This window comes from Siniperca chuatsi, linkage group LG20, assembly GCF_020085105.1.
Source record: "Siniperca chuatsi isolate FFG_IHB_CAS linkage group LG20, ASM2008510v1, whole genome shotgun sequence".
Taxonomy (NCBI): Eukaryota; Metazoa; Chordata; class Actinopteri; order Centrarchiformes; family Sinipercidae; genus Siniperca; species Siniperca chuatsi.
Window position 1 is genome coordinate 10,483,114 of NC_058061.1, and position 23,636 is coordinate 10,506,749.

The 23,636-nt window shown below is 38.6% G+C and overlaps 5 protein-coding genes across 7 annotated transcripts; 4 read left to right on the forward strand and 1 right to left on the reverse strand.

Annotated features, from left to right (window-relative positions):
- Positions 1-408: 408 nt before the first annotated feature.
- Positions 409-11,293, reverse strand: LOC122867707 (sphingomyelin synthase-related protein 1-like). Of its 2 annotated transcripts, none has more exons than XM_044178848.1 (6): positions 11,011-11,293; positions 4,786-5,361; positions 3,833-3,928; positions 3,583-3,700; positions 3,330-3,480; positions 409-2,246 (listed from the first exon to the last, which is right to left on the reverse strand). In XM_044178848.1, the coding sequence occupies exons 2-6, from the start codon at positions 5,340-5,342 to the stop codon at positions 1,942-1,944; spliced, it is 1,227 nt and encodes a 408-aa protein (XP_044034783.1). In that variant the 5' UTR covers positions 5,343-5,361; positions 11,011-11,293; the 3' UTR covers positions 409-1,941. The 2 variants fall into 2 exon arrangements, with proteins under 2 accessions (XP_044034783.1, XP_044034782.1); XM_044178847.1 differs by lacking the exon at positions 11,011-11,293 and adding an exon at positions 6,304-6,487.
- LOC122867709 (dual specificity protein phosphatase 13-like) lies at positions 6,715-8,137 on the forward strand. The gene is made up of 3 exons (XM_044178850.1): positions 6,715-7,016; positions 7,111-7,328; positions 7,478-8,137. The coding sequence occupies exons 1-3, from the start codon at positions 6,862-6,864 to the stop codon at positions 7,669-7,671; spliced, it is 567 nt and encodes a 188-aa protein (XP_044034785.1). The 5' UTR covers positions 6,715-6,861; the 3' UTR covers positions 7,672-8,137.
- Positions 8,188-13,679, forward strand: LOC122867710 (dual specificity protein phosphatase 13-like). Its single transcript, XM_044178851.1, has 3 exons — positions 8,188-10,297; positions 10,504-10,721; positions 11,288-13,679. The coding sequence occupies exons 1-3, from the start codon at positions 10,170-10,172 to the stop codon at positions 11,497-11,499; spliced, it is 558 nt and encodes a 185-aa protein (XP_044034786.1). The 5' UTR covers positions 8,188-10,169; the 3' UTR covers positions 11,500-13,679.
- LOC122867708 (dual specificity phosphatase 29-like) lies at positions 13,426-19,127 on the forward strand. Its single transcript, XM_044178849.1, has 5 exons — positions 13,426-13,492; positions 13,744-13,810; positions 14,889-15,073; positions 16,521-16,741; positions 17,513-19,127. Exons 3-5 carry the CDS (start codon positions 14,919-14,921, stop codon positions 17,737-17,739), a joined length of 603 nt encoding a protein of 200 aa, XP_044034784.1. The 5' UTR covers positions 13,426-13,492; positions 13,744-13,810; positions 14,889-14,918; the 3' UTR covers positions 17,740-19,127.
- A 562-nt stretch (positions 19,128-19,689) lies between these two features.
- Positions 19,690-23,616, forward strand: LOC122868186 (dual specificity phosphatase 29-like). 2 transcript variants are annotated; one of them, XM_044179942.1, is made up of 4 exons: positions 19,690-19,956; positions 20,107-20,242; positions 20,468-20,685; positions 21,338-23,616. In XM_044179942.1, exons 2-4 carry the CDS (start codon positions 20,115-20,117, stop codon positions 21,538-21,540), a joined length of 549 nt encoding a protein of 182 aa, XP_044035877.1. In that variant the 5' UTR covers positions 19,690-19,956; positions 20,107-20,114; the 3' UTR covers positions 21,541-23,616. The 2 variants fall into 2 exon arrangements, with proteins under 2 accessions (XP_044035877.1, XP_044035876.1); XM_044179941.1 differs by having other exon boundaries at positions 19,691-20,242.
- Positions 23,617-23,636: the final 20 nt, after the last annotated feature.

The following is a 23,636-nucleotide window of genomic DNA, read 5'->3' on the forward strand; positions in this document are numbered from 1 at the left end:
ACAATAAAAATCATCTAATATACAAATTATTTTTATTTTTCCCAAAAGAAAAAAACATGACAAATATTTTCCTTTTCTAGTCTACAGAAGTCAGAATATTTACACTCAAACCTGAGCATTTCCAACACATTTTACTGGATGGCCTGTGCAGTAAATGTATAATCCTTAAGGAAACTTCTGTTACTTCATTACTAACACAATATTTATCACCCCTTAATAAAAATTTAGTTTCAAGTACTTCATATGTCCACTTACCATCCAAGGCTTGTTACTGGTTAAAATACAAAGTAAACATTACCTGATTACCTCTCATGCTGAAGACTAGTATACACAATATCTATCATTGCATCATATATATTCATTATGTGGTTGTGCAGTGAGTGGAAAAAAATAAATAAGTGCCTGGTGTTTGATTTCAGCTCTTTAATGATGGAAGTGACTGAATGAGACATGAAACAAGTACTGTGGCTTTGCAGAATGAAAACAACAGCATTATTCTTCAGTGAAAGGATGTGTTGTAGACTGTCAACTCCATTTAGACTTATCATGTTTCTAACATGCTGTAAAGACCAAATCAATTACAACATCTCTTACTACAGTGGCAGGTTTCACTAAATGAAATGTAGAGGCCAATCTGAAGTCAACATTACACTTAAAAAGCACATTGTGTTTCAAACAAATACATAGTTAAGAGCAACTGTAAACATATTTCTCCATGTGCATGTTGCTGTAACACTGTATATGAAGTATAAAAATACCTATTGACATTTACAAAATTAAATAAATTAATATAAACAAATACATACAAATTTAAGGGTCATTTAAGGAACTATTACTACAGATTAATGTTAAAGGATTATTATCAGGGAAAACATTAATTCTGGTCATTTACACTATGATGATTTTAAAAAAGCACTATACAACTATCCAACAGTAAACATGAAATATTTGGGACATTTCTACACAAAGAAACCTATCGTAACACTCAAGGTAATTGGCAAATGGAATTATATTTAAGACAGCTGGAAAAAAATCTTTGATTCCATGTTTTTGGCTGATAATGACATTTCCTTGAATGTATCTTTTATAGGTCTGGTAAGGAAAAGGCAGGCTAAGTGAACAATAGAAACAAAGATCTCTTGTACTTTACTGTGTCTTTCAGTATGAGCCATTGATTACTCTGTCAACATTTAGTGACATTATCAAAATGTAAGTATAATCTCAAGGAATGAAAAAGAATGGCAGACATCTGTTTCTCAACTTGAACATTTTTGCTATAAAAGAAAAAAGCAACAGTGAAATGCAGATCTTTACATATTGCTTTAAGTGGTCCATAGTGTTATGTTTTAATAAATTACAAAGTGGGAGGGAAGACAAAACTTTCAGTCAAGAATCTAGATGCAAACCTTGAAATGATCAGGTATTGTAATTGCACAGAAAATGGCCAACTGCTGTGAAGGATTAAGTACACTGCTGCCTGTGAATGTTTTAATGTGGCTTCCTTTTATCACGTGCTAACAAAACACTTACAGACAACAGACATTTTTAAGTTGTGAGGTACTGAAAAACACAGTTCATGCTACATAAAATTATATCTCTTTAGAGGAAAAATAGGCAACCAATAAATGAGACGTATCACCGCTGTGTTCACTTTTCAAATGAAACAAAGAGTGTTGATGGGGCTTTTAAGAAACTCTGTGGGGTTTTGAGGATTTTGTTTAATCTGCCTAAAAATGGTGACAGGGGAGGCAGGTTAGAACATGAGTCCCAGAATATAAGAAGGTATGGCTCTGTGTATCCCATCAGGCCTCGGTGCTAACAGGATCACATCAGTTGTCTTTGTTGATGAAGATATCACACACCGCCTCAGTTGGCAACTTGACAAAGCAGACAAAACAGCACAATCTGACAAGTGTCTGACAGTACCGCTGATGCTGTTCATTATCCAATCAGCCTCCTCATCATAGCAGGTCTTGAGAAGGGCCAGCAGTACTCGTTGGGGACGGGCCCGTTGACGTTGCACTCAAAGAAGGAGAACATGGGGAACCAGATGCGAGCTCGTCGACTCTGCTGGTAGGCCCGGGTGTTGGCTAGAGTGTGGTAGTACAGGAAGAGTCTGGTAGTGATGTAGAACGCTATGAACACGTCGATGGAGTAGTGTTCGTGTGCAGCCAAGATGAAGAAGATGCCGAAGAGATTCAGGACCCAGGACAACGTGTGAATGAAGTTCCAGCTTCGTGGAGTGTCTGTTTGTGAAATAAGAAGAAAGAACAGTTGAAGATACATTTAACTAATTAGCTTTTTTTGCTGTGGTTTGGAGTTTTACTACACCATCCAGAAATGTATCATATCCTTTTTACTATTTCTGTCCAGGTCAGACTGAGGAAGGCTAGTTTTTACTTCAGTGGTAATACCAGTGAAGGACACTGGATGGCAACAAAGGGACAATGTTGTCAAATATGGTTACAATTTCCTCTACCTATGTCTTCCTCATAATTTTAATACTTCTGATGTCAAAGCTTTTACTAACAGCTCATAATTTCTCATGATTTTCATGAATGAATGTGGACAAAATCTGGCAACCACTGTGACATTTTAAAGGGAAATGTATGTAAGTCTTAACAGAAAGTAAAAACAGAAATATAATCTCAAGTTTTAGTGAAAATCAGGCTTGAGTTTAAAATCCTGTGTCAAACACAAAATAATATTTTATGATTTTAGATTTTGTTTTGAATATAATGTTTTTTAATCAGGATCAAAAACTGCACATTGTGCAGAATGTAAACTTTAAATCCATTTAGTAGACCTTCAACCTTCAATTCAGACCTTCAACCAAAATGATAAAGCCGAATTAAAACTGCAGAAATTCTGCTTGAAAAACTTTTTTTAAGTGGTAAACAAATGCCAAACCCAATCACAAGCAGACAAATACCTCCTAAAAAGCTTTTAAATGCATTGATTATCCCATAATCTATACACACACACACACACACAACTGTGAACTCCGGGTCCCTAAAATCTTTCAGTTTAATGCCTCAAACTTTGACTAATTTGCAACATTAGGGGATAGGCCATTTAGATAAACCCTGAATTAAGTTATTAAACCTTTAATCATTTATGTAAGAACACACTGAGGAGCATAAGTAATGTTTAGAGCTTCACTTTGGTCTTTTAAGAACCAAATTCAGTTATTATAAGTCATTATCAGTTATTCTATGGCCATTTCAGTTTAATTTTAACATAAGTCTAAGGGGCTTTGTACAGTATAAAGTTCAGTGGTTCTGTTCCCTCACTGAATGTAAATATGACCTCAGACAGAAGCTACTCACACTCTGTGACAAAGAAGTTGAGCAAGGTAATGACCACGGTGTGGCCGCTGAACATGTAGTCACCACATGTATGAACTCCTGTCAGGGTCATCCCAAACCCGCTCCAGATGGCCACAGCTCGCTGCAGCTTGGCCCACATGTCACCATACATCTAGAGGGAGAGAAGAAGTGACACTGTCAGTACTGTGATCTTTCAAACAGGTAGAGATGTAGTGTTTAAGAATTGATACACAAAAAAATCGTTATGTATTACCTTTCCTGAGCATTGCAGGTGCTGTCCTGGCACAGACAGGGAGGTGACAAACATGGTGATACAGCGCAGCATGAACACCGTCCCCATGAGGCTGCACATGCGCCGCAAAAGGATGGACCTACAAGTCATGACAAACAGTTAACCCCTGGCCTTCCATGGTACTGATTTAAGGGACACACTGTGGGTCTCCTACAGCACAATATCTGCGGTAACAAAATTGCACTGATGTGATAGACTGTCAGGACTCTACCTGTGTTTATGGAGTAGCAGAACCAGCAACCAGATATTACAAAGGATCACTCCACATGCTTCAGCCATGGCAAAGGCCCATGGTATTCTAGGCACACTGTTGAAAAGAGAAACAAAAGAGAGATTAGTGCTGAAAGATTAAGATGTTCCACAAAAAGTCAATTGACAACTATTTTTGTAATTTTTTAATCATTGAAGTCATTTATCAATAAAAGGGGTTCGGGTTAGATTCTCTGTTTTATATAATTGTATATTGAATATATTTGGGTTTTGGAGTGTTGGTTGGACAAAACAACTTTTTTTACACTTTAAAGACTAAATCACTGATCAATCATGAAGTCATTAGTTCAATCATTAATTAATCATTATTCTCAGCCCTAAAAAAGAACCTTGTAACATCCTTTGGGATAAAATACTACAGTTATGGCTTGAATATTTCAAACGGGTTCTATTTTCTATGTTCAAAGTTTCAAACGCCATGGCTGATTTTGAATAGCAAAATATGGACCCTAAACACTGAAATCACTAAATGGTCACAAAAGCTGTAACTTTCTTCTACATGTTTTATCTTGCCAAACACACACTGGCATTTCCCTGAAATCTGCTTTCCCAATCAACTTAAGACATTCCACGAAAAACTCAAAGCTGGTCATAATCATCGGGTCACACTACAAAGTAGGTCACTTTTAAAACATTCAAAGATCTCTTTGAACCTAAGCTAGCCCATCAGGAATATGTGAGGACAATAATAGAGACATGCTACAAGGAAGTAGGGCAATTATAATGTCCACCATCTGGTGTGATATTCTGACAGTTGATAAAAATATATATTTTTGTTTCACTCTCTCCTTGGAATTTCACAGCTGGCTAATGTTCTGTTGTTTTTTATGGCTACCCAGTGCCCCAGGTCAGAAAAATAAGTCTTAGCGAGTGTCTTAGCTTTCACACACCCACCTGTCTAGGAAAATATCTGGCAGTGGAGGGTATGTGCGCATGTCAGGCACCCTCTCATGCACTATCACCATGACAAAGGACGTGAACCCAAACACAAACACCACATAGATGGAGCTAAGCACTGTCTTCCAGTACTCTGGATCCAGGCGCCTCGTCTGCTGCTTGTATTTCCCATTAGTGTACTGGTGATACTCCTCTCCCACTGGTGCTGTGTCAGTGCTATCACAGTCTCTGCCTGGGTCGCCATTACACAGCCAGTCCAAACTGCCTCCTGAGCCTGTAGGAGAGTGACCATCAAAGGGAAGACCCAGCTCCTCCAACACGTCGATGTTCTGTTTTTGCAGTTTGCGGATGGACACCATCAAGCGCTTGATGTCCCCCAGCACCTTGAGCTCCAGAGGCGGTGAGCGGAGGTCATACTCGCTCAGGGCCAGCAGACTGGTGCCGTCCAGTCGGTGCTTGTTGCACAGCAGGTCCACATAGTCACAGAAGCCCTCTTCCTTCAGCCACTTTGCGACATGTTTGGGCGTCCAGCGACGGACACTCAGTTGCGTCATTTCCTCCTCACTCTGAAGGCTGGAGAAAAGAACATCACAATTCACAAACAAAAAGTGCAACTCAAACAACTGAGCTCTCCCTTGCTGTCAATGTCAGTTCCTTAGTGACTTCCTCAGCAACAAACAAAGGAATCTTAAACAGACGTAGACACGATTAGGCAATCTTTATTTCCACTATATCAGCACTACTAATTCCAAACAAACCACGCAAGACTGCCACATAGACAGAAAATAACTTCACTTTGTAACACAATTATAAGTGAAAACAAGTTTAAGACTATTCCTGAGCTCCACAGCAAGCTTAGCAATCCCAATTTGAGCAAATATTTGATAAGTTTGAACAATGGAAATCACACCCTACAAATTCGGGTGAAGGAGCAGACATATTTCACAGGCCACACAGTGACTGTAAGACTTTTGTGCTAGTTATGGATGACTTGTTGGTTATTATCCCTTATTTCTTATTTCTAGCCGACACTATCCTACACACTGACAATGATAATTCTCGTTTAAGCTCAACAAACCCTTTTCTCTAAAGTCTGCTGACAGGATTGCCAAGATATCCATACAATGTTAGCATTTCTACCTGTTAAAAGATTTCATGATATGTTGGTACTGTGGCTTTTGTGGTTTACAGAGCAGCTATAACTCATTATAGACGGCGAGTAACTTTGTCCAGTAAAAACATCCACCTGCAATAACCCACATCACTGGCTATCAATCAGGTGGGGCCAGGAGCTAATCTACTAACTTCTTTCGATGTCTTGTATGATAGCTAGCCAATTTGGTAGTTGACAGTGTAAGCAACCAAAAGCATGCCTGAGGTAGACATGAAACCAAGCGAAAGCAGCCTTTCTTCAACCACAACAACCCTGCCCAGCAGGCTAATTCAGTTCTAGCTAACGTTAGCTAGCAAGCTGTTTGCTAGCTTGATCAATGCGTGTGCCTTACGCTCACTCACCCGGACTGAGATGTAACAGAGGACAATGCGGAAACGTATTTATTCGTTTAGCCAGCTAAATGCCATCCCACAAGAATCTGAAGAAATCATATTAGCGTTTGCTGCAATAACACGGGCTTGTTGGAAATCATTTCGCCCAGGCTTCGCGCTGGTTAGCGTTACTGTTGACAACACAAGGCGGTAATGTCCAGAATAGCTGCGCACGTAAAATCAGCTACACGGGGCTTGGCTCCAGCTGCCTAACAGCTTTGCTGGTGAAAAAATGATACTACAGCGTATTTATTGTGATTGTTGTGACGGAAAGCAGTTAGTTCTTTGTGCAGTTAAATGAGAAATCGTGGTTGGACATAAAATGTACTTCATACAGATTTAGAGGTGTGAGGTTGACCAACATTTAGAGTATGGGTCACTGATTTAATTTTAGACCAGGATCACCTGTTCTTGTCAGTACCAACATGGTTGTAGTAAAGCCTCAACAGTTTTAAAATAAATGTTGGGAGAAGAAATCATACAAGTGGGTAGTTTCAGAGCAGCATTTTGTTATGTAGCCAACTCTAAATGTTCATGCAGTCAACTATGGACAATCTACAGGAAAGTAATGTAGTTTCCTCGGCCACGCCTTCTGTGAAAGACTTGGTGAAGGTTTTGTATGGAGGAAAAAGGTTTGGTAATCATGTGGATGAAGTTTGGCCTAACCTCTTCATTGGCGACATGTAAGTCTTTGACATTGCTCTTGACAGCTTATAAAATTAAAATAAACCATAGAAAGCTTCCTTCTAATGTATTTCCTGTTTCCTTTGTCCACAGGTCAGTGGCCAATGATCGCTACAGTCTCTGGAAGCTGGGAATCACTCATGTTCTGAATGTAGCTCATGGGAGGATGCACTGTCAGGGGAGTCATGACTTCTACGGCTCCGCTGTGGATTATTATGGAGTGCCTGCTGATGACTCACCGTGCTTTGACCTCTCTCGCTATTTCTTTCCCTCTGCTGAGTATATTCAAAGTGCACTTGACACGGCTGGTGGTAAATACCCATCATGTTGCTTTTTTGTCACTCAGTTCTATCTCAGACTTTGCAGGCCTCTCTGCAAGTCACACATCCTATCCAGAATAAAATCCCAGTATCAGCTCATGCTTGAGGCTCATTGTAATCTTTTTCTTCTTCTTGATCAGCTCGGGTCTTTGTACACTGTGCAGTTGGAGTGAGCAGGTCTGCCTCCCTCGTCCTGGCCTACCTAATGATTCACCATCATTACACCCTACTAGAGGCCATCAATACGGTCAAAGAGCGCAGGTGGATCTTCCCAAACAGAGGATTCCTCAAACAGCTTTGTGCCTTGGAGATGAAACTACGTAAGACATCCTGAGTAATCCTCTGCTCCTCATAGATTTTCTAACTTACAGAACCTCAAACGCCTGTTTTCCTCAGGATAAATGAAGGATTCAGCATCTGCCAGTGGAGGGAGATACTGTGCTTTGACAGACTGTTTCAAGAATGGTACTGAATCAAATGTATTTTCCTTGACTCTGGTGCTGTGTTTGATGTGAATCATGCTGCCTGTTCACAGGATATTGACCCTTATATTAATAGTTAATTAATAATCAGTATAATCAACTCGCCCTTAGGCAGAATCCATTTTAAGACTGAATATGACAAACAAATACGCATTTAACCTTTGTATGTTGACTTTAAAACAGTGAAAGACTTTGGCCATGTTTTCTTGTGTGAGCACAAAAACAAACCTGCTGTACATTTAATTTAAAACACCTTGGTTCCACTTCAACTCAAAACATGATACTTAACATTCAAATTATTAAATTTAATTCATTACATATTGCTTTGTTTGTTTGTATTAGGTCACTCTGGTACCACTTTATTTGAATCCCTCCAATTTAGCATTTATAGGCAGCATATGAACAATCAGTAGATGGTTTATAACACAGTATAATTCAGTTGTAAACAGAGTTAAGGGGATTTTAAAGTGATTATTAATGTAATTGCCAACAGCTATACCTCACCATATAAAGCATCCATAACTGGCGTGTAAACAGATAATGAATGCTTGACAACATAACAGTTGTAACCATATGTAACAACATGTCTCCGTGAGTTTTGACACATTTATTAACAGTTTTTGAAAACACATGTGTATTAACAGTTGGCTTATGCCAAATGCTTAATAACAGGCTGTAAGGATTTGTAAGGAAGTGTGTAATAATTATGTAACTTTACCGCTACCTTATGGTGTTATTCCCTAACTGTTTATACACAGGTTATGAATGCTTCATAGGAGAAACACTAAACATTTGTTTAAACTAAACTTAAAATGTAATATTTTTAAGGACAAAATTGAATAAAGTTAGTATTAGATAGTATTCTACACCACAATTGCAGTCTAAAGGAGGCTTTGAAACAGCATTTACACTAAAATGTAAGAACTTCATTCATGTAAAATGTATTTAAAACATAATTTGACAATTAAATCAATAAATAATGTGAAATTTTGTGATTTATTTTTAATTCTAAGAAATTCAAATTCTCATTTGTTGCCTTCTCTAAAATGTCTTAGGTGTGTTGAGTTGCACTGAGGTAGAATTTGTTCTCATGACCTCAGTATTTCTAAAATCATGGCTACCTGCCATCAGGTTCTTAAACCTAAAGTGTTTAACGGTCCGACTGTATTACTATTGTCAAGAATTTAACTCCCAAGATTAATTTACGTACTGTCCACATACTGAGCAGAATGTGAGATAACTGTAAATGTTTTACACACAAATGTTTTTATAGACATTTTACACATGTAGTGTCGGTTTCACTGTCACATCTTGTGGTTCCAGTGGTGGACTGGATTTCGGTCATGGAGTCAAATGCTAAAAACCTTGTTTGCTCAGGATCTTTTCTGAGAACATACGTCTTTGAAACCTGACAATCTGCCTTGGCTTTGCTGCGATGAAAGACCATACAACATGACAAAGTTTAGATTTCTATGGTCTTTTACATCTTGTGAATCAGATGTAGAAGACAATGTGGAATACATTTAATGCTTTTTTAATCTACTTCAGAGAAAATCTGGATCATTTACAGCTCAGAAGAATCTTCTAGAGCTTAAGTGTCTCCCAGAAAAGTGGATCGCTTAAAATGCTTGAAAAACAGCTTCTCAAATACAAAGTATCAACTGAGCTTCTTCCACACAGGAACAAATACAACTACACCTGCATCTGGATCTCACCAGAATCACACATTCACCTGCAGGTATGGGTCTTATTTTTTAAGTTTTATGTACATATCAGGTGAGATTTGTTCCCACAACATACACATCAATAAGCAGAAGCAGCACTAAAAGAGAGGTTAAGTATGTTTTTCTTCAATTTAAAAGCTGAAATAGGTTAAATTGACCTGCAACATAATAGGAGGGCTCATTTTTACCCTCTTTAGCCAATTTGCTTTCACAAGATATTTATGTCAGAGCAGTAAACTAGCTGTTACAGTATTTCTGTTCCATAAATTCTACATTACAGTGGACTTTCTGTCATCCAGTATAGGCAATGCACTTAAACATTTTGTCCTTAATTACATCCAATTATCACTGCTATATGGAATGATTCATCTCTGTTTGAGGTTTATTAGTCCCACACAGCGGTGTGAAAAGCAGAGCCCGGGCTGCACTGTTTCTTGCTTTGCCCTCTGCATGAGTAAGACTACACGCTAGGTTAAGCACTAAATTGGGTAACTGTCCAGTGACAGCAGATAAACACCTGCTTGTTCAGATCATCCTGAGCCTGATCCTGAGTCGACAGGAACTTGTTTTAATACAGCAAACATTTGGACCAGTAATCGATCCAAGACGGGGGATTTGGACTTAAAATGTCAGCCCTGAAAGACAAAAGCAAAGAATATCTGACTGTGAAGGATCTGCAGAAGGTTTTGGACTCATGCAAACTACATCTCAATGAAATTGATGAGGTCTGGCCAAAAATATACATAGGGAATGTGTAAGTATACATTTTATTTCAAAATTAAACCAGACTTAATGAGTTTGCCTCGCAAGGCAATGTGAAACATGTTACTTGTAATGTTAAACATTATCTTTGACAGAACTCCTGCAAATGATTGTGTTATTCTGGTGTAAAAACATTGTGCTGTGATGCTTAGCGTTCACATAAGTCTTGAACCTCTTTCTGTCTCTTTGTCTTGGTAGGGCAGTAGCCCAAAACAAGGCTGCCTTGATGAAATTAGGTATTACTCATGTATTAAACGCTGCACACTCCAAGCGAGGCAGCATAGGGAACCAAAGCTTTTATGGCAACGGCTTTGTGTATTGTGGCATTCCAGCAGATGACTCGACACACTTTGATCTGGATGTTTACTTCCAGTCTGCAGCTGATTTCATCCATAAAGCTCTGAAGTCACCTGATGGTAAGACTCCTCCAGGCTTCTTTTTCACATGAATTATCATATTTCTGCACAGTGAGTTCTATTTATATAATTCAGTAGCTATAATGATTGAGTAATTTGCTGCAAAAATATGGTAGTTTTTAAAATTCCTGCACATAACATCTTTTATTTCACTCCATAAATCCTTAATAAACCCATTCACTCAAATTCTCCCATCATTCCGTCCTTTCAAAGTCACCTGTAACCACAATGTAACACAACTTGTAATATGTAAGTGTATTTTCAGCCAGCAGTAATAAAAGGGTCTTACCTTGCAGAATTTATGTCTATACTGTGACCATGGCTCTTTTCAAAGACGCTATCAAGCAGAGGACGAGTTGGGATTAAAGAGACAGTCGGGCCCGGACTGCAAGGGGACCTTAAATGAACAAAGGCGATGAATTGTGGGAACTATTTTTAGCTCACAGCAGGAAAAAAGAAAGGCCACAGCTTGAGACGGGCAGCCATGTATGATATTAATAAGACTGAGGCCTCTCACTAATCCTTCTTTCACATCCTCCTTTCCCTTCATCTTGTCTCTTCTTCAGGGAAAGTTCTGGTGCACTGCATCATGGGAATGAGTCGGTCATCGACCTTGGTGTTAGCGTACCTCATGATCTACCGCCACCTCCCGCTTAAACAGGCTTTGCAGAAATTAATCCAGAAGAGAGCCATCTACCCCAACAATAATTTCCTGGCGTTGCTGTTGGATTTGGATCTTCAGCTGACAAGAAAAAAGAAAACATGTCAGATCCTGTAATCAAGAGAAGTTTACACTTTTTAGCCACACAGCAGTGTGGTTGCTAGCGATGGTGATGCTGGTCTGTCTGTTGGTCCAACAGTACGGACTGAGATATTTCTACCCCTAATGGGTTGTCATGAAATTTGGTTCAACTAATGAATGAATTTCTGTCAGGCTATACTTTAAGATTAACACTAATATATTATGTTAGCATCTCAATTAAACGCTAAGAAAAAAAAGAAAAAGAATGGGAAAGCCGCACACAACTCCACTGCATTTATTTATTAACATGCTCACATTCTCAACAGTACATGCCAAACATTAGCAAATTGCTAATGTTAGCATGCTGACATGGTATTGTAAATGTTAGATGCTAACATCCAGTAGGCTAGTTGTTAACATGCATGGAAAGTAGAGTTGAGGCTGACAAAGTACAAGTCAAACTGAAAGAAAGTTGCACCAAATCTTACAACGTAGAGCAGCTGAGCCTGACAAGCTGAGTCTGAGATGTGGGAGTAACAACATGGCCTTTCCTCTGGTGCCACCCTCAGGCCAAGCTTTACATTTTTTGCCTCAGGATCTAACAATGAATTGCATTGCTGCCACGGCTATATACTGTATTTTCTTGTTTGTTTGTTTTTTATGTTTTTGTGTTAAAAACAAAAACTTTATTACTTTATTACTTTATTAACAAAAAGACAGTTTGGTTGCAGAACAAATTCTAACTTAATGTAACGTGAAGTGAAACCAGAGACAAGATGAATGAAGGCTAATGATAAGGAGATTTTCTGACTATTTATGTCTTTGAGTTATGTCTCTACCTCTCATTCTTGTAAGATGTTTTTTCTTCATCACCTCACTTTCTATTTCAGCAGAATGGACCAAATGTCTTATGGAAAATGTTTTACAAAGCATCATTTTTTTGTAAACTCTGTGGAAGGTACTGATGACAAGTCAACATTCAAACTCAAAATGGGAATCAATCTACAGCATCTGTCTCTTTAACGAGACCAACTCAGCAGTGTTCACAGCATGAAATTCCTTTGGTGTATTCATCAAGCTATTGGAGCTGATCACCACTGCACATCACAACAACATTAGGAATTTCAGACACATACATATAGTATTGTAGTATATATAGTAGAGTTTGACAGCAATGAGTCCTGATGTTATAAATCATTACCTCTTAGCCTCACATACACACACATGCATGCACATAAACACACGTTGATATCTTCATCGGTATCAACATTAAAATTATTATGATAGAGAAACTGCAGTATGTGAAAAACTACACTGAATTATATGGCATTGATTTGTATTGCTGGAGTCAGAAGTTCAGTTTCAATGTAAGGGTTTCATCTATGGATATTTTATTTGGGTACAAGAAAAATGACACAATACATTTGGAAGTTTTTCAAAGAATGAACTTTACATGATAAAAAGAAATGTTTGCATTGTTTGTACATATGTTCATCTTTCTACACTTGTGTAATTTTTTTTGACATATTATTTTTATGCTTAGCCAAGACTGTCCATACTGCAGTTTTAAGTTGCCTGTTTTTTTCTGATGGTGTGTTGAAATCTAGTAAGATAAACCTTATATAAGTTTTTGTGCTTTCATTCACTAAATTATCCACATATAAAATAAAAGAGCTCAGAAACTCCTGACTTTACAAAATGTCCAGGTGTTGGTTTAAACATATTTCTCTGTAGAGAAGAATCTCAGACACAAGACTGTGTCAGATTTAAGCTCAAGTACAGCAGCACTGATCTAATTCTCTTGCTATTGAAAAAGCCGTGTCCTATCCTCTCTCCTGTGCTGGTAGCTCGGATAACCTTTAAGGAATGCAGAAGATGATGCCAGAATTATTTTGGGCTGAGATTCAGATGTTAAAATAGCAAAAAAGGTTGCAGGGTAGATTACCAAGGAGAACACAGACAGTTGTGCTGTCGACCTACATGTAGCTGTTGTACAGAGAGTCCTTGAAAAGCAACATTTCCAGCCAAGGCAAGTGTCTACTAACAATGTGTTCTCACGAATTTGTTGCAGATAGAAGTACATGTTGGAAAATATTTATTAGTATGCGCAGTGCAAACTAATACAACTACAGAGTATGGATTTATTGTACTGTATACCTTTGTTTGCAAGGTCAACATGTTTATAAAGCACTTTAATAAATGAGTATGTACTGTGATGATACTGCGTTGCCTGATTGATTACCACACTTTCTTCTTTTATTAATTTGCTCACAAATCCAGACGAACCACATCCGAAAGGCTAAAGGAAGTGTGATTCATAAAACCACCAAGAAGAGGCCCGGAGGAGGTAAAAAGCCATTTTTATTTGCCCTCCATGTTAACCGTGGGCACTTTCCCATACATAGCATCTTTAATTACACAGAAGTAGAGCAGGAAGGACAGGTTAGCCTAAGGGGGGAGGCTATGAAAGCAGCGCTGCAGCTCAACATGCGCACCAGGGAAATCAGTTCTGTGCCCTGACAGTGGGAGGGAAGGAAGGGTTGTACTTATAGATCAATGAGGAGAAAGAAGAGCCTCCAGGTACTCTGGGCACATGTACTTGTGCAAAGACACACTATACTCTTCAAGACTCACACACTCATATGCATGGAGCATATGCTGGGTCAAATGCAGCTTTTCTTGCATACACATGCCCTGAGAGACACACATGCAATCACGCACATGCAGAGATGGATAAAGCCGTCATGATGTTTGAGTGCACCTCCATATGCCACGGCAGCTTAACAAAAGGTCACTGAAACAGATTTGGTCTCAATGACTCATGGTGGACACGACAATAAGTCTCCAAACCCTGAGTGCCACATTATGTCCACACACACCAGCAGAATGCAAATAAGAAGCTGAGCTGCCATCGGTTTCTTTACTATAACAATGCATACACATCGTTAGTACGTCCTCAGCCTGGAGCAGAATCACACAGCTGCCTAAATGGATGCTAATGTATACAGCATGCATAGTATAACTCTCTCTAAAGCCCAATGTGTAAATTGTAAATGCACAGGTTAGGCTTGCCTGCAGGAAATGAAAAGCTGATGTTTATCGGCTTTGAATACCAATTTTTCAGTATCTCTGGAGATAAATAAACCTACCAAGTGCTACTGAACCGTAGATAAAAAAAATGAGAGCATCATAAGGTCATCTTACAATTATGTGTTCTTGTGGTCCATGCTGCCGGAAACTGCATCCGTATTTCCTTTCCTAAACTGTAGATGAGCAAGGTAAAGGGAAAACATTTCTGACCCTTTTGATGACCTCTCAGCACTTGGCGTGGTCCAAATTTCATAGCAATGACCAGTTCTGTTGGTTCAACAAACCCGCTGCTTAAACTCTGTTAGAATATCATATGTGGTACGTCTGTGCAACAGGTTGTAAAAGCAGAAGTGGAGCATCCAGACATGCCCAGAGGTCTCAGCTGCTTGGCGAGCCCTGAGGGGGCAAACAGCAGGTATGAGACCCCCCCGGCTTCAGAGCTCCAGAGGCTGATGTGGATAAAAAAAGGGACCAGCAGCCATCTGGATGAGGTTCAGCCCAGGATCTATATTGGAGACATGTGAGACCGGAACCTTCTAATTTCATGCTTTACAATAAGGCATACTAATAAAGCATATGTAAGTTGTTATCACTGAAAGGGTTATAAAACAGTTAAACAATCAACAATCATTTATTAATGGTAAAAGCAGCTATAATCAATATTTTTATAGTAACAATGGACCACATGATTACTTGTGCATAAAAAGTGTAGTGTGTATTGATGAACCCACAGAGAGTTGTCACCCAACTCAGTTGCCCTCAGCTCAGCCCTCAGTTGCCAAGGAGCATTTCAGGGTCTTCCAGCTTATTGCTTTGTTTTTTGGCCTGCAATTTTATTGTCTATCAGCGCTGGATTATATTGCAGCCCTGTTGCTGTCTCAGCCACAGCAGGTATGCTACCTGCCCAGCATCATACGGCAATGTTAGCATCTAATTAGCTGGTGAACATAGTGGAGTATTTAGCAGGTGAAGAGCCAGATATTTGCCTCATGAGTTGGTGGAGACCAAAAACAGCTAAAAGAGAGTGAATATAGGACTTACATTCACCAGGCGGGAATAAACACGTCTCCAAATAAATGCTAATGTTGCTTCATGTTTGCTGGATAAATAAGCTGTTATGTAAACTGTTTGCTAACAAGTTGGCCATATCGACTTTAAGTTACATGCTTGTTTCTGCTGCCCCCTAGTGGCAAAAATCAGTTATTGCAGGTTCTATAAATCATGTATCATCAGTAATAAGTTAGTAGTTATGCAGTAGTTTTGGGTTGCCATGTTTTGAACCCATGTGTAAATTAAGTAACTCTGGATCTTTCATTAATGAAGCCTTCAAGCTTTCAGTTACTAGGCTTTTTCTGTTAGACAAATATGCTAAATATTAGCATGTTACCGTGCTGTCCCTATGCATGTTAACACGCTAGCAGAAACATTAGGCTATACGCTAAACATTAGCACATTAAAGTGCTAACTTTACACAAATTACCCGTGGATGTAGCATTAGCACGTGAACATGCTAACATGCTAAATACAAAATGTTTCCAGAAAGTGCGGAGTCGGTGCACCGTAATAGAAGACAACAGTTAATGTTTTATTGGCCCAGGTTTAGATATCTGTCTCTGGGATTTCTGTCACCACCCAAATACGATGGCGGTAAAATTAATTTAATTTAATTAAGTACAGAAAAATTGCATTTAAAAAATGCCAACCAAAACATAGCTTAAATGTGGGTCCATAACTTGGCAACACAAAGGTTATTTAAATGTATGCATTAAACAGCTTATTTATTATCTATAAACCACAGCTAAATATTTTATTAGTCATAAATATTACAACTTCTAAATCATTTATAAGCATTCCTTATTGTGCAATGGTCATATGTATTGTTTACAATCATGAACTGTGCTCTTAGAAATGACAAATACATTTTTCATTTATCTACACTGACAGATAATTTTGCTTTTTCCTTTTAGGTATGCAGCCAAAGACAAGAGGACACTCCAGGCTCACCACATCACCCATGTACTTAACGCTGCTGATGGGAAGTTCAATGTGAACACGGGCCCCAGCTTCTACCGAGACACCAAAATCACTTATCATGGAGTGGAAGCTTTTGACATGCCGTCCTTTAACTTGAGTCCCTTCTTTTACCCAGCGGCCAATTTTATCAAAAACGCTTTGAGCTCGCCCACAGGTAAGGAGCTTTCACTGTGCTCAAGGTTTTTCTCATCATTCTTACACATTAACTTGGAGAAGACGTTCTTTTTTCTGCAAGGCAAAGTACAGAAACATTTGTCAGTCAATTCCCATTACAGCAGCCCCCAGTTGTATTAATCATTAAAATGCAAATCAAACACTAAACATAATATCAAGCTAATATCTTTCCCCCACAGTAATCTTCTCATAAGCTCAGACCTTGGCCAGTAAAATTGGTTTTAAATGGATTGCCCTGGTAATTTGTAAGCAACACTTTTATTGGACATGGAAATTACACAATTATGTTTGTGGCCTGTGCCTGCCTGGCCTGTTATGCAAAGTTAAGTCGGTATCTGACATGACAGTAATAAGATGAGGCCTCCTCATTCACATGCTGGCTGATCGGGGGCTCCAGTGTGTGGCGGGGCCTACAGTAATCCCCGGCAGAAATACACAGACGCCAAGACAGTTCAATTACGCGCTCCTATGCGCCCTAATCCTCAGGCCTGATAAGGAACCAGGGATTACCGTGTGTTGAAACATTTGTTGCAACATTGTTGAAAACTTTTAGTCAGGAGTTAGAAGTACTCCTCTCTGTGATGTACATGGTTTTTAATCCACAGTGGAGACAATTTAGACATTAGAATAAAGTTCACCACAATAATCCAGTCATTGCATGGTTGTAAATATAGAAATGGAGCTGGCAGAGGATGGCTGAGCTCTTGACTGATCCACAGGAAGTGATGTTTTTGTTTCCACTGGTTGGCAGGTAAAGTGTTTGTCCACTGTGCGATGGGTCTCAGCCGCTCATCCACCTTGGTTCTGGCCTACCTGATGATCCACGAGAACATGACGCTGGTGGACGCGATCAAAGCTGTCAGTGCCAACAGGAACATCTCCCCTAACTCTGGTTTCCTGGAGCAGCTCCGAGAGCTGGACAAGAAGCTGCACTGCCAGGCATCATCGAGGAGCTGGAGTGTCAATGGGCGGACTTGAGAAAAATCCATCAGTCCATATTTTTGAATTATATTGCTGCCTCCTGTCAGTATCTGAGTTTGAAGTAGATATTACAACAAAGATATGAATGTAAAAAAGTTCTAATTGTCTTTTCTTTGTAAGATAAATTCCATTTTTTTGTGAAGAAATTACAGTGACTTATATTACATTAAAGGCTTTTTTTATTGTAACAAACAAATATTATTTAAAGATCAAAACCAACAATGACTTTATCCTAAAAAAGAGTATTGTCTGTGTAGACCAAAAACTATTAGCAACAAATAAAAGAGCCATTAAGTTGCACTGGGTGATATATTACTTCTTTACAATAAACACAACAGGTATAAAGAGAGAACAACTACTAAATGGACTTTACAGTGAGTTTTGTCAAAGAATTAACTTTGAACATTTTCTTTCAAGTCTTTTTGCACGAGAAGTCCTTAAAGGAATAGTTCAACGTGTTGGGAAATATGCTGGCACCTTAAAACAGCTCACTAATGAACATGTTATCTCATTTGTTTAATCTGTACACAGACAGAAAAGTAAAAACGGCGTTTGTGGTTTTACGGGGAGTTACGTGCTGTAACTAGATCTTGGCTGGCCAGTGACTTCCTGAAGTCTCCACTGGTTGCTTGGCAACCTCGCAGTCATGACAAAACTCCAGGGCCGTGTCTGAAATCACTCCCTATTTACTATGTAGTGCACTATATTTATTCATCACCATTTTATTTGAGTGTCTGAGTGTGTAATTCATGCACTATGAAGTGCCCTCACAAATTTGAATGAAAAAAAGTGTCGATGTTTATAGATGTGAAACTTACAGTAGTGACACTACACTTGTTAGTGTTGACGCAAAATGATGGTATAATAAATTTCTATTTACTGCTCACTATAGAGTAAACTATAGAGTGTCTATTAGATAGGGAGTACAGAGTGAATGAACAAGGAGTGATTTCTGACACAGGAAGTCACTGCGCCCGGCCAAGAAATAGTTCTAGCATGTAACTCCCTGAAAAACCACAACTTATTACATTTCTATTTGTGTAATTAAACAAACATTGTGTTAGTTAAGAACATTTAGAGGTACTGGTAGGGGAATTTTTTTAAATGTTGGACAGAGCCAGGCTAGCTGTTTCCCCCTGCTTCCAGTCTTTATGCTAAGCTAATTGCCCACCGGCTCTAGCTCCATAGTTATTACGCAAACATGTGAGTGGTGTTGTTCTTCTCATTAACTCTCAGAAAGAAAGCAACTAAAAACCAGCCCTTAAAAGTGCGCAGAATAAAATGGAAATTTGAACATCTATAATTGTCATGGTTTTGGGTTTGTGTTCAGCTATTTCCTGTTTTATTTTGTAATGTGTACAGCCTCATGTGTCTTGTGTAGTTTTACTTCCTGTCTTTGTTTGCTTTTTCCTCCAGTTTTGATTGTTTGCCCCACCCTAATTAGTTTCACCTGTGTCTAGTTATCCTGCCCTCACCTGTGTATTTAAGTCTGTGTGCTTCCTTTGTTCTGTGCCAGATCGTCACTGTACTCACGTCAAGTGTTTCGGCCTTAGCGTTCTGTGTTTTGGACTATTTCTCTGTTTTTCTCTTGGACATCGCTGGATTTTGGATTTTTGGACTTTGCCTGTTCCCTGGATTTATGTTTGCATGCTCGAGCATGCTCAGTGATGTTTACCTAACTCTGAGCTTCTCTCCAGAAATAGTAATTGCAATTTCTGAGTGGTTTCAGAATAAACTACAGCGTCCATGTCTATCGGAATGAATAAATGTCACCAAACATAACATGTTTCGTGTTTTTCATAGTTTTTGGATGATAATATGGCTGAATCCATGATAAAATAAATGAACTGTTGGCTTAGTCTCTGCAGGTGATTTGTTGTTTAAAAGATAAAATAACAGAATTATCCTTTCCTCTGTATTAGGTACAAATTGATGTGGTTTGAACTGACTCAATGTGGCAACCTAACAATAATTCCTCACTATGTTTTGAATCACTTACACTATTACAACTGTAAACACTGCTGTGGTTCTGTAGTTGAAGTTGTCACCACACAAGCAGCCTGGCTTCTGTCACGGTCATCTGATGAATAAATAGCCCACTATGCTCCTGCCCAGACTCTGGCATCTCCAGCTGTCTCATTCCAGCGGGGCTCAGCCTCTAAACAACACTGATACTCTGTTCAGCTGGCAAACAGAGCGAGCTGCACCAATAAGGTCAGAGTTTACTGTTATTCCTTTCCAAATCCTACAGGAAGAAAAACTAGCAGAAATAACTCCAGCCAGGAACATCAAGTATTTCGGGAAATTATCTAACTTGTCTAAGTGTCGAGTATAATTTGTGATAATTATACAACAACACTAAAGGTGCAGAAATGAGCCCAGAGGAGGAGCCAGAGTATCAGACACCACCCACTTGCGATCTGTTTAGCCTTCTGCTGAAGAACAGACGCCCCACTGGAGCTGTCAACGAGGTTTGGCCCAACCTCTACATCGGAGATGCGTAAGTGACATTCTCACTTCGGGGTCCCTGCAATATGCTGATCTGATTGAGAAACTGTTGCTGCAAACAAGTCTTGTATTTGGCCAACTGATGGGGACAAATATAAAATCTGTACATTTGAGTCACCAGTGATGCATTTGCAAACATACGTTTACAGAGCTGGCCACAGGCGAGAAAAATCTCTAAAGGCTACATTCCTTGTATCATCTCCTGTGTCGTTTACAGGGCAACAGCTCAGCATAAAACCCTGTTAGCGAATCTGGGAATAACACATGTGGTGAATGCTGCAGATGGCCCCCAACACATTGACACTGGGCCACGTTTCTACAGAGACACCAACATACAGTATCATGGAGTAGAAGCACCAGACTGTAAAGAGTTTGACTTGAGCCCATTCTTCACTGAGACGGCTGATTTCATTCACGGTGCTCTGAGTCAGAAAGGTATGAGTCCATTTGAGTCAAAGAAAACAAAAGAAACACATTAGGTTGGGGATATAATAAAATGACCCAAAAATGCACACCTCTTTGTTTAGTTTGCATATATAAAATGCCAGAGGGAGTAAATTAATATTATCAATTAAAACTAAACGGTCTCAACTCAACTGCTGCCTGACAAGTTTATAGTCTTAAAAGATGTCCTTCTCCAAAAAATCTAAAATACGTTTGTGTGAAGATGCTTAAATTTGGGTTTGTGGTCATCTGAGGTGTTTGGAGACTCCAGAGTTCAGCCATTTTCTCTATCTTCTTGAAGACATTCTCATTCAGGCGTTTTTGAAATTTTATTTCTTTAACTTAATTTTATGTGGCTAAAGATCTGCTTTTTCATTTAAGATAATTTTTTGTATCTTGCACCAAGAGTTTTTGCTATGTGAGATTTTTCACATTTTAAGACTAAAGAGGAATAAATACAGCATTTATGTTTGTTTTCATCCCAACTTAGATTTCTGTTTTAGTTCAGTACACTTCTGCCTGAATGATTTGTTATATTGAGTATACTAAACCATGAGCTGACAGTCTTGTTACACCCCTGCATTAATGCATGTTTTATATAGACACAGCTGACGTTTTAAGTGATTCTGTCTCATCTGTGTAGGTAAGGTGCTCATCCACTGCGCACGAGGAATCAGCCGCTCAGCGACTCTAGCACTGGCCTTCCTCATGATCAAAGAAAGACTTACCCTCGTAGAGGCTGTGGAGGCTGTTCGCAGGCAAAGAAACATTCTTCCAAATGTTGGATTTCTGAATCAACTCTGTCACTTGGACTCCTCCTTGGCCCTGCAGAGGAAAACAACATAACATCAAAGAATAGAGAAATAGAGTACTGGGAGAAATTTTTTAAGCTTAAAGGACTATTCCCTGTAGTTTTGCATGTTTTGATCTGTTCAATACAAATCACATATTCTTTACATTACAGCTAAACATTTTGAAAACGTCACTGCTTTGATTTAGATTTTTTAACATGTTTTTCTACCTTCCGGGCAGCCATTGGTTTCCAGTAATTTACATACAGTATGAAAATCAGTTAGCACACTTTTCGAACTTACTTGAGTTGTGTAATACATTACAAAGACTCATTTTCATTGCTTTACCATGCAGTTTACGTGCAGATTCAATTCAAAGGTCTGCACTATATTACTTCATAACGATAAAGACACAAATAAATGCAGACTTGATATTCATGGTGGATTACAAAACTCAAACAAGTTTCAAGAGCCCATTAAAGACTCAAGTCAGACTTACAAACAAAACTAGGGACTTGACTTGGCTGTAAGACCTGAATAACTTGAGACTTTATTACTACTAAAGACTTGACAAGACACTCTTTTTGACCTGGTAAAATCCTGAAACTAAACAACAGCCCTTGCATAGCCACACAGCTTGAATATTTATTCATTATATATTAACATAAAATTATTACAGCTGTCCTTAAAAGGAATTCATCTGAGATATTTTAAAACACAACAGCTTCAAGGAGGAAAATGTTGCGATGTCATTTTAAATGTTAGCAGTCTTGAGACTTGAAAGACTTTCATTTTGATTTGCAATTTGCTTATGAAGACTTGACTTCAACTTTCATTGTGTCTTGACTTGGACTTGTCTCAAATTCCTTAAGACATAACTTGGACTTGTCTTGATGACTTGAGACTTGTTGTGATAAAGCTGTGACTTGACTAGGACTTGTCTTGCATTATTTGAGACTTGAATTATGTATGCATTTATTTATTTATTTATCTTCTAACGCTCCCCTGGTAGGCTATAGATCATGTGCCTGCATAATGTTACACTTTTATGAAATGGCCATTCCATCCTCTTGGCTTTTATTTTAATATATTTACTTATACTTCTGGGTCACCTGTTTTGCTTTTCTTCATGTCTTTCTTCAAAAGGAAAAATGAAAAAAGGAAATTACAAAAAACTAAACTGGACTGTTATTTGAATTTGGTTTTCTCATTTTTTGATTCTGACAACAAAAAAAGGAAAAACGACTCTTTTTCCATTTTTGGTTTAAAATGAAAAAACATACTGCCAGAACGTACACGGACCTTGGAATTATCTCAAAGTCGTTGGACTTGTCTTGATGACTTGAGACTTGATTTAAGACTCGCTGTGATAGAGCTGAGGCTTGACTAGGACTTGTCTTGCATTATTTGAGTTTTGACTTTGACTTGTCTCAAATGACATGTGACTTGACTTGAACGAGTCTTGAATGACTTGTGACTTGACTTGGACTAGTCTCCAAGGACTTGATACAGAAAAAACATAAAAACAGCTCTGCTTGTTTTTATATTGTGCAGAAATAATTTGAAACCGATGGCTGTCTGCAATGCCAGAAAAAATACATCTAAAGACAGTACAACATGCATTTGAAAACAGTCAGCAAATTGTAAAGTATACATGATTTGTAGTTAAGGAGCTGAAACATACTGAAACACTGGTATGCCCCTTAAGATTATGTCTAATACACACTGGTATGCCCCTTAAGATTATGTCTAATACACAGCACAATCAAATCACAGAGGCCATTAAAACAAATGTAGCACAACTGCCAAAACCCCTGCTGTACTTGAACAACACAAAGACAGTGTATGCCTATAAATAAACAATGCTCCACTTATATATTCACATTTCTTAAAATACTGTGTCCTAACTGCTGCAATCCAGTGTCGTACAGTTAAAACTGTGATGTATAAAGAGTCTTGATACAAGATGATAAAAATATGCCAGCATGGTTCTGAGTGTGTATACAGATTCAGGTCAGACTTTGAAAAGAGATGAAACGCTGAAGCCATCTTAATAAGAGATGCTCTCCAGAGCACACTGGGAGAAAGAGAGAGAGAGAGATGCTGTCAAAATAAAAGGAATTGGATATCACAGGTTTAATGATTTCACTG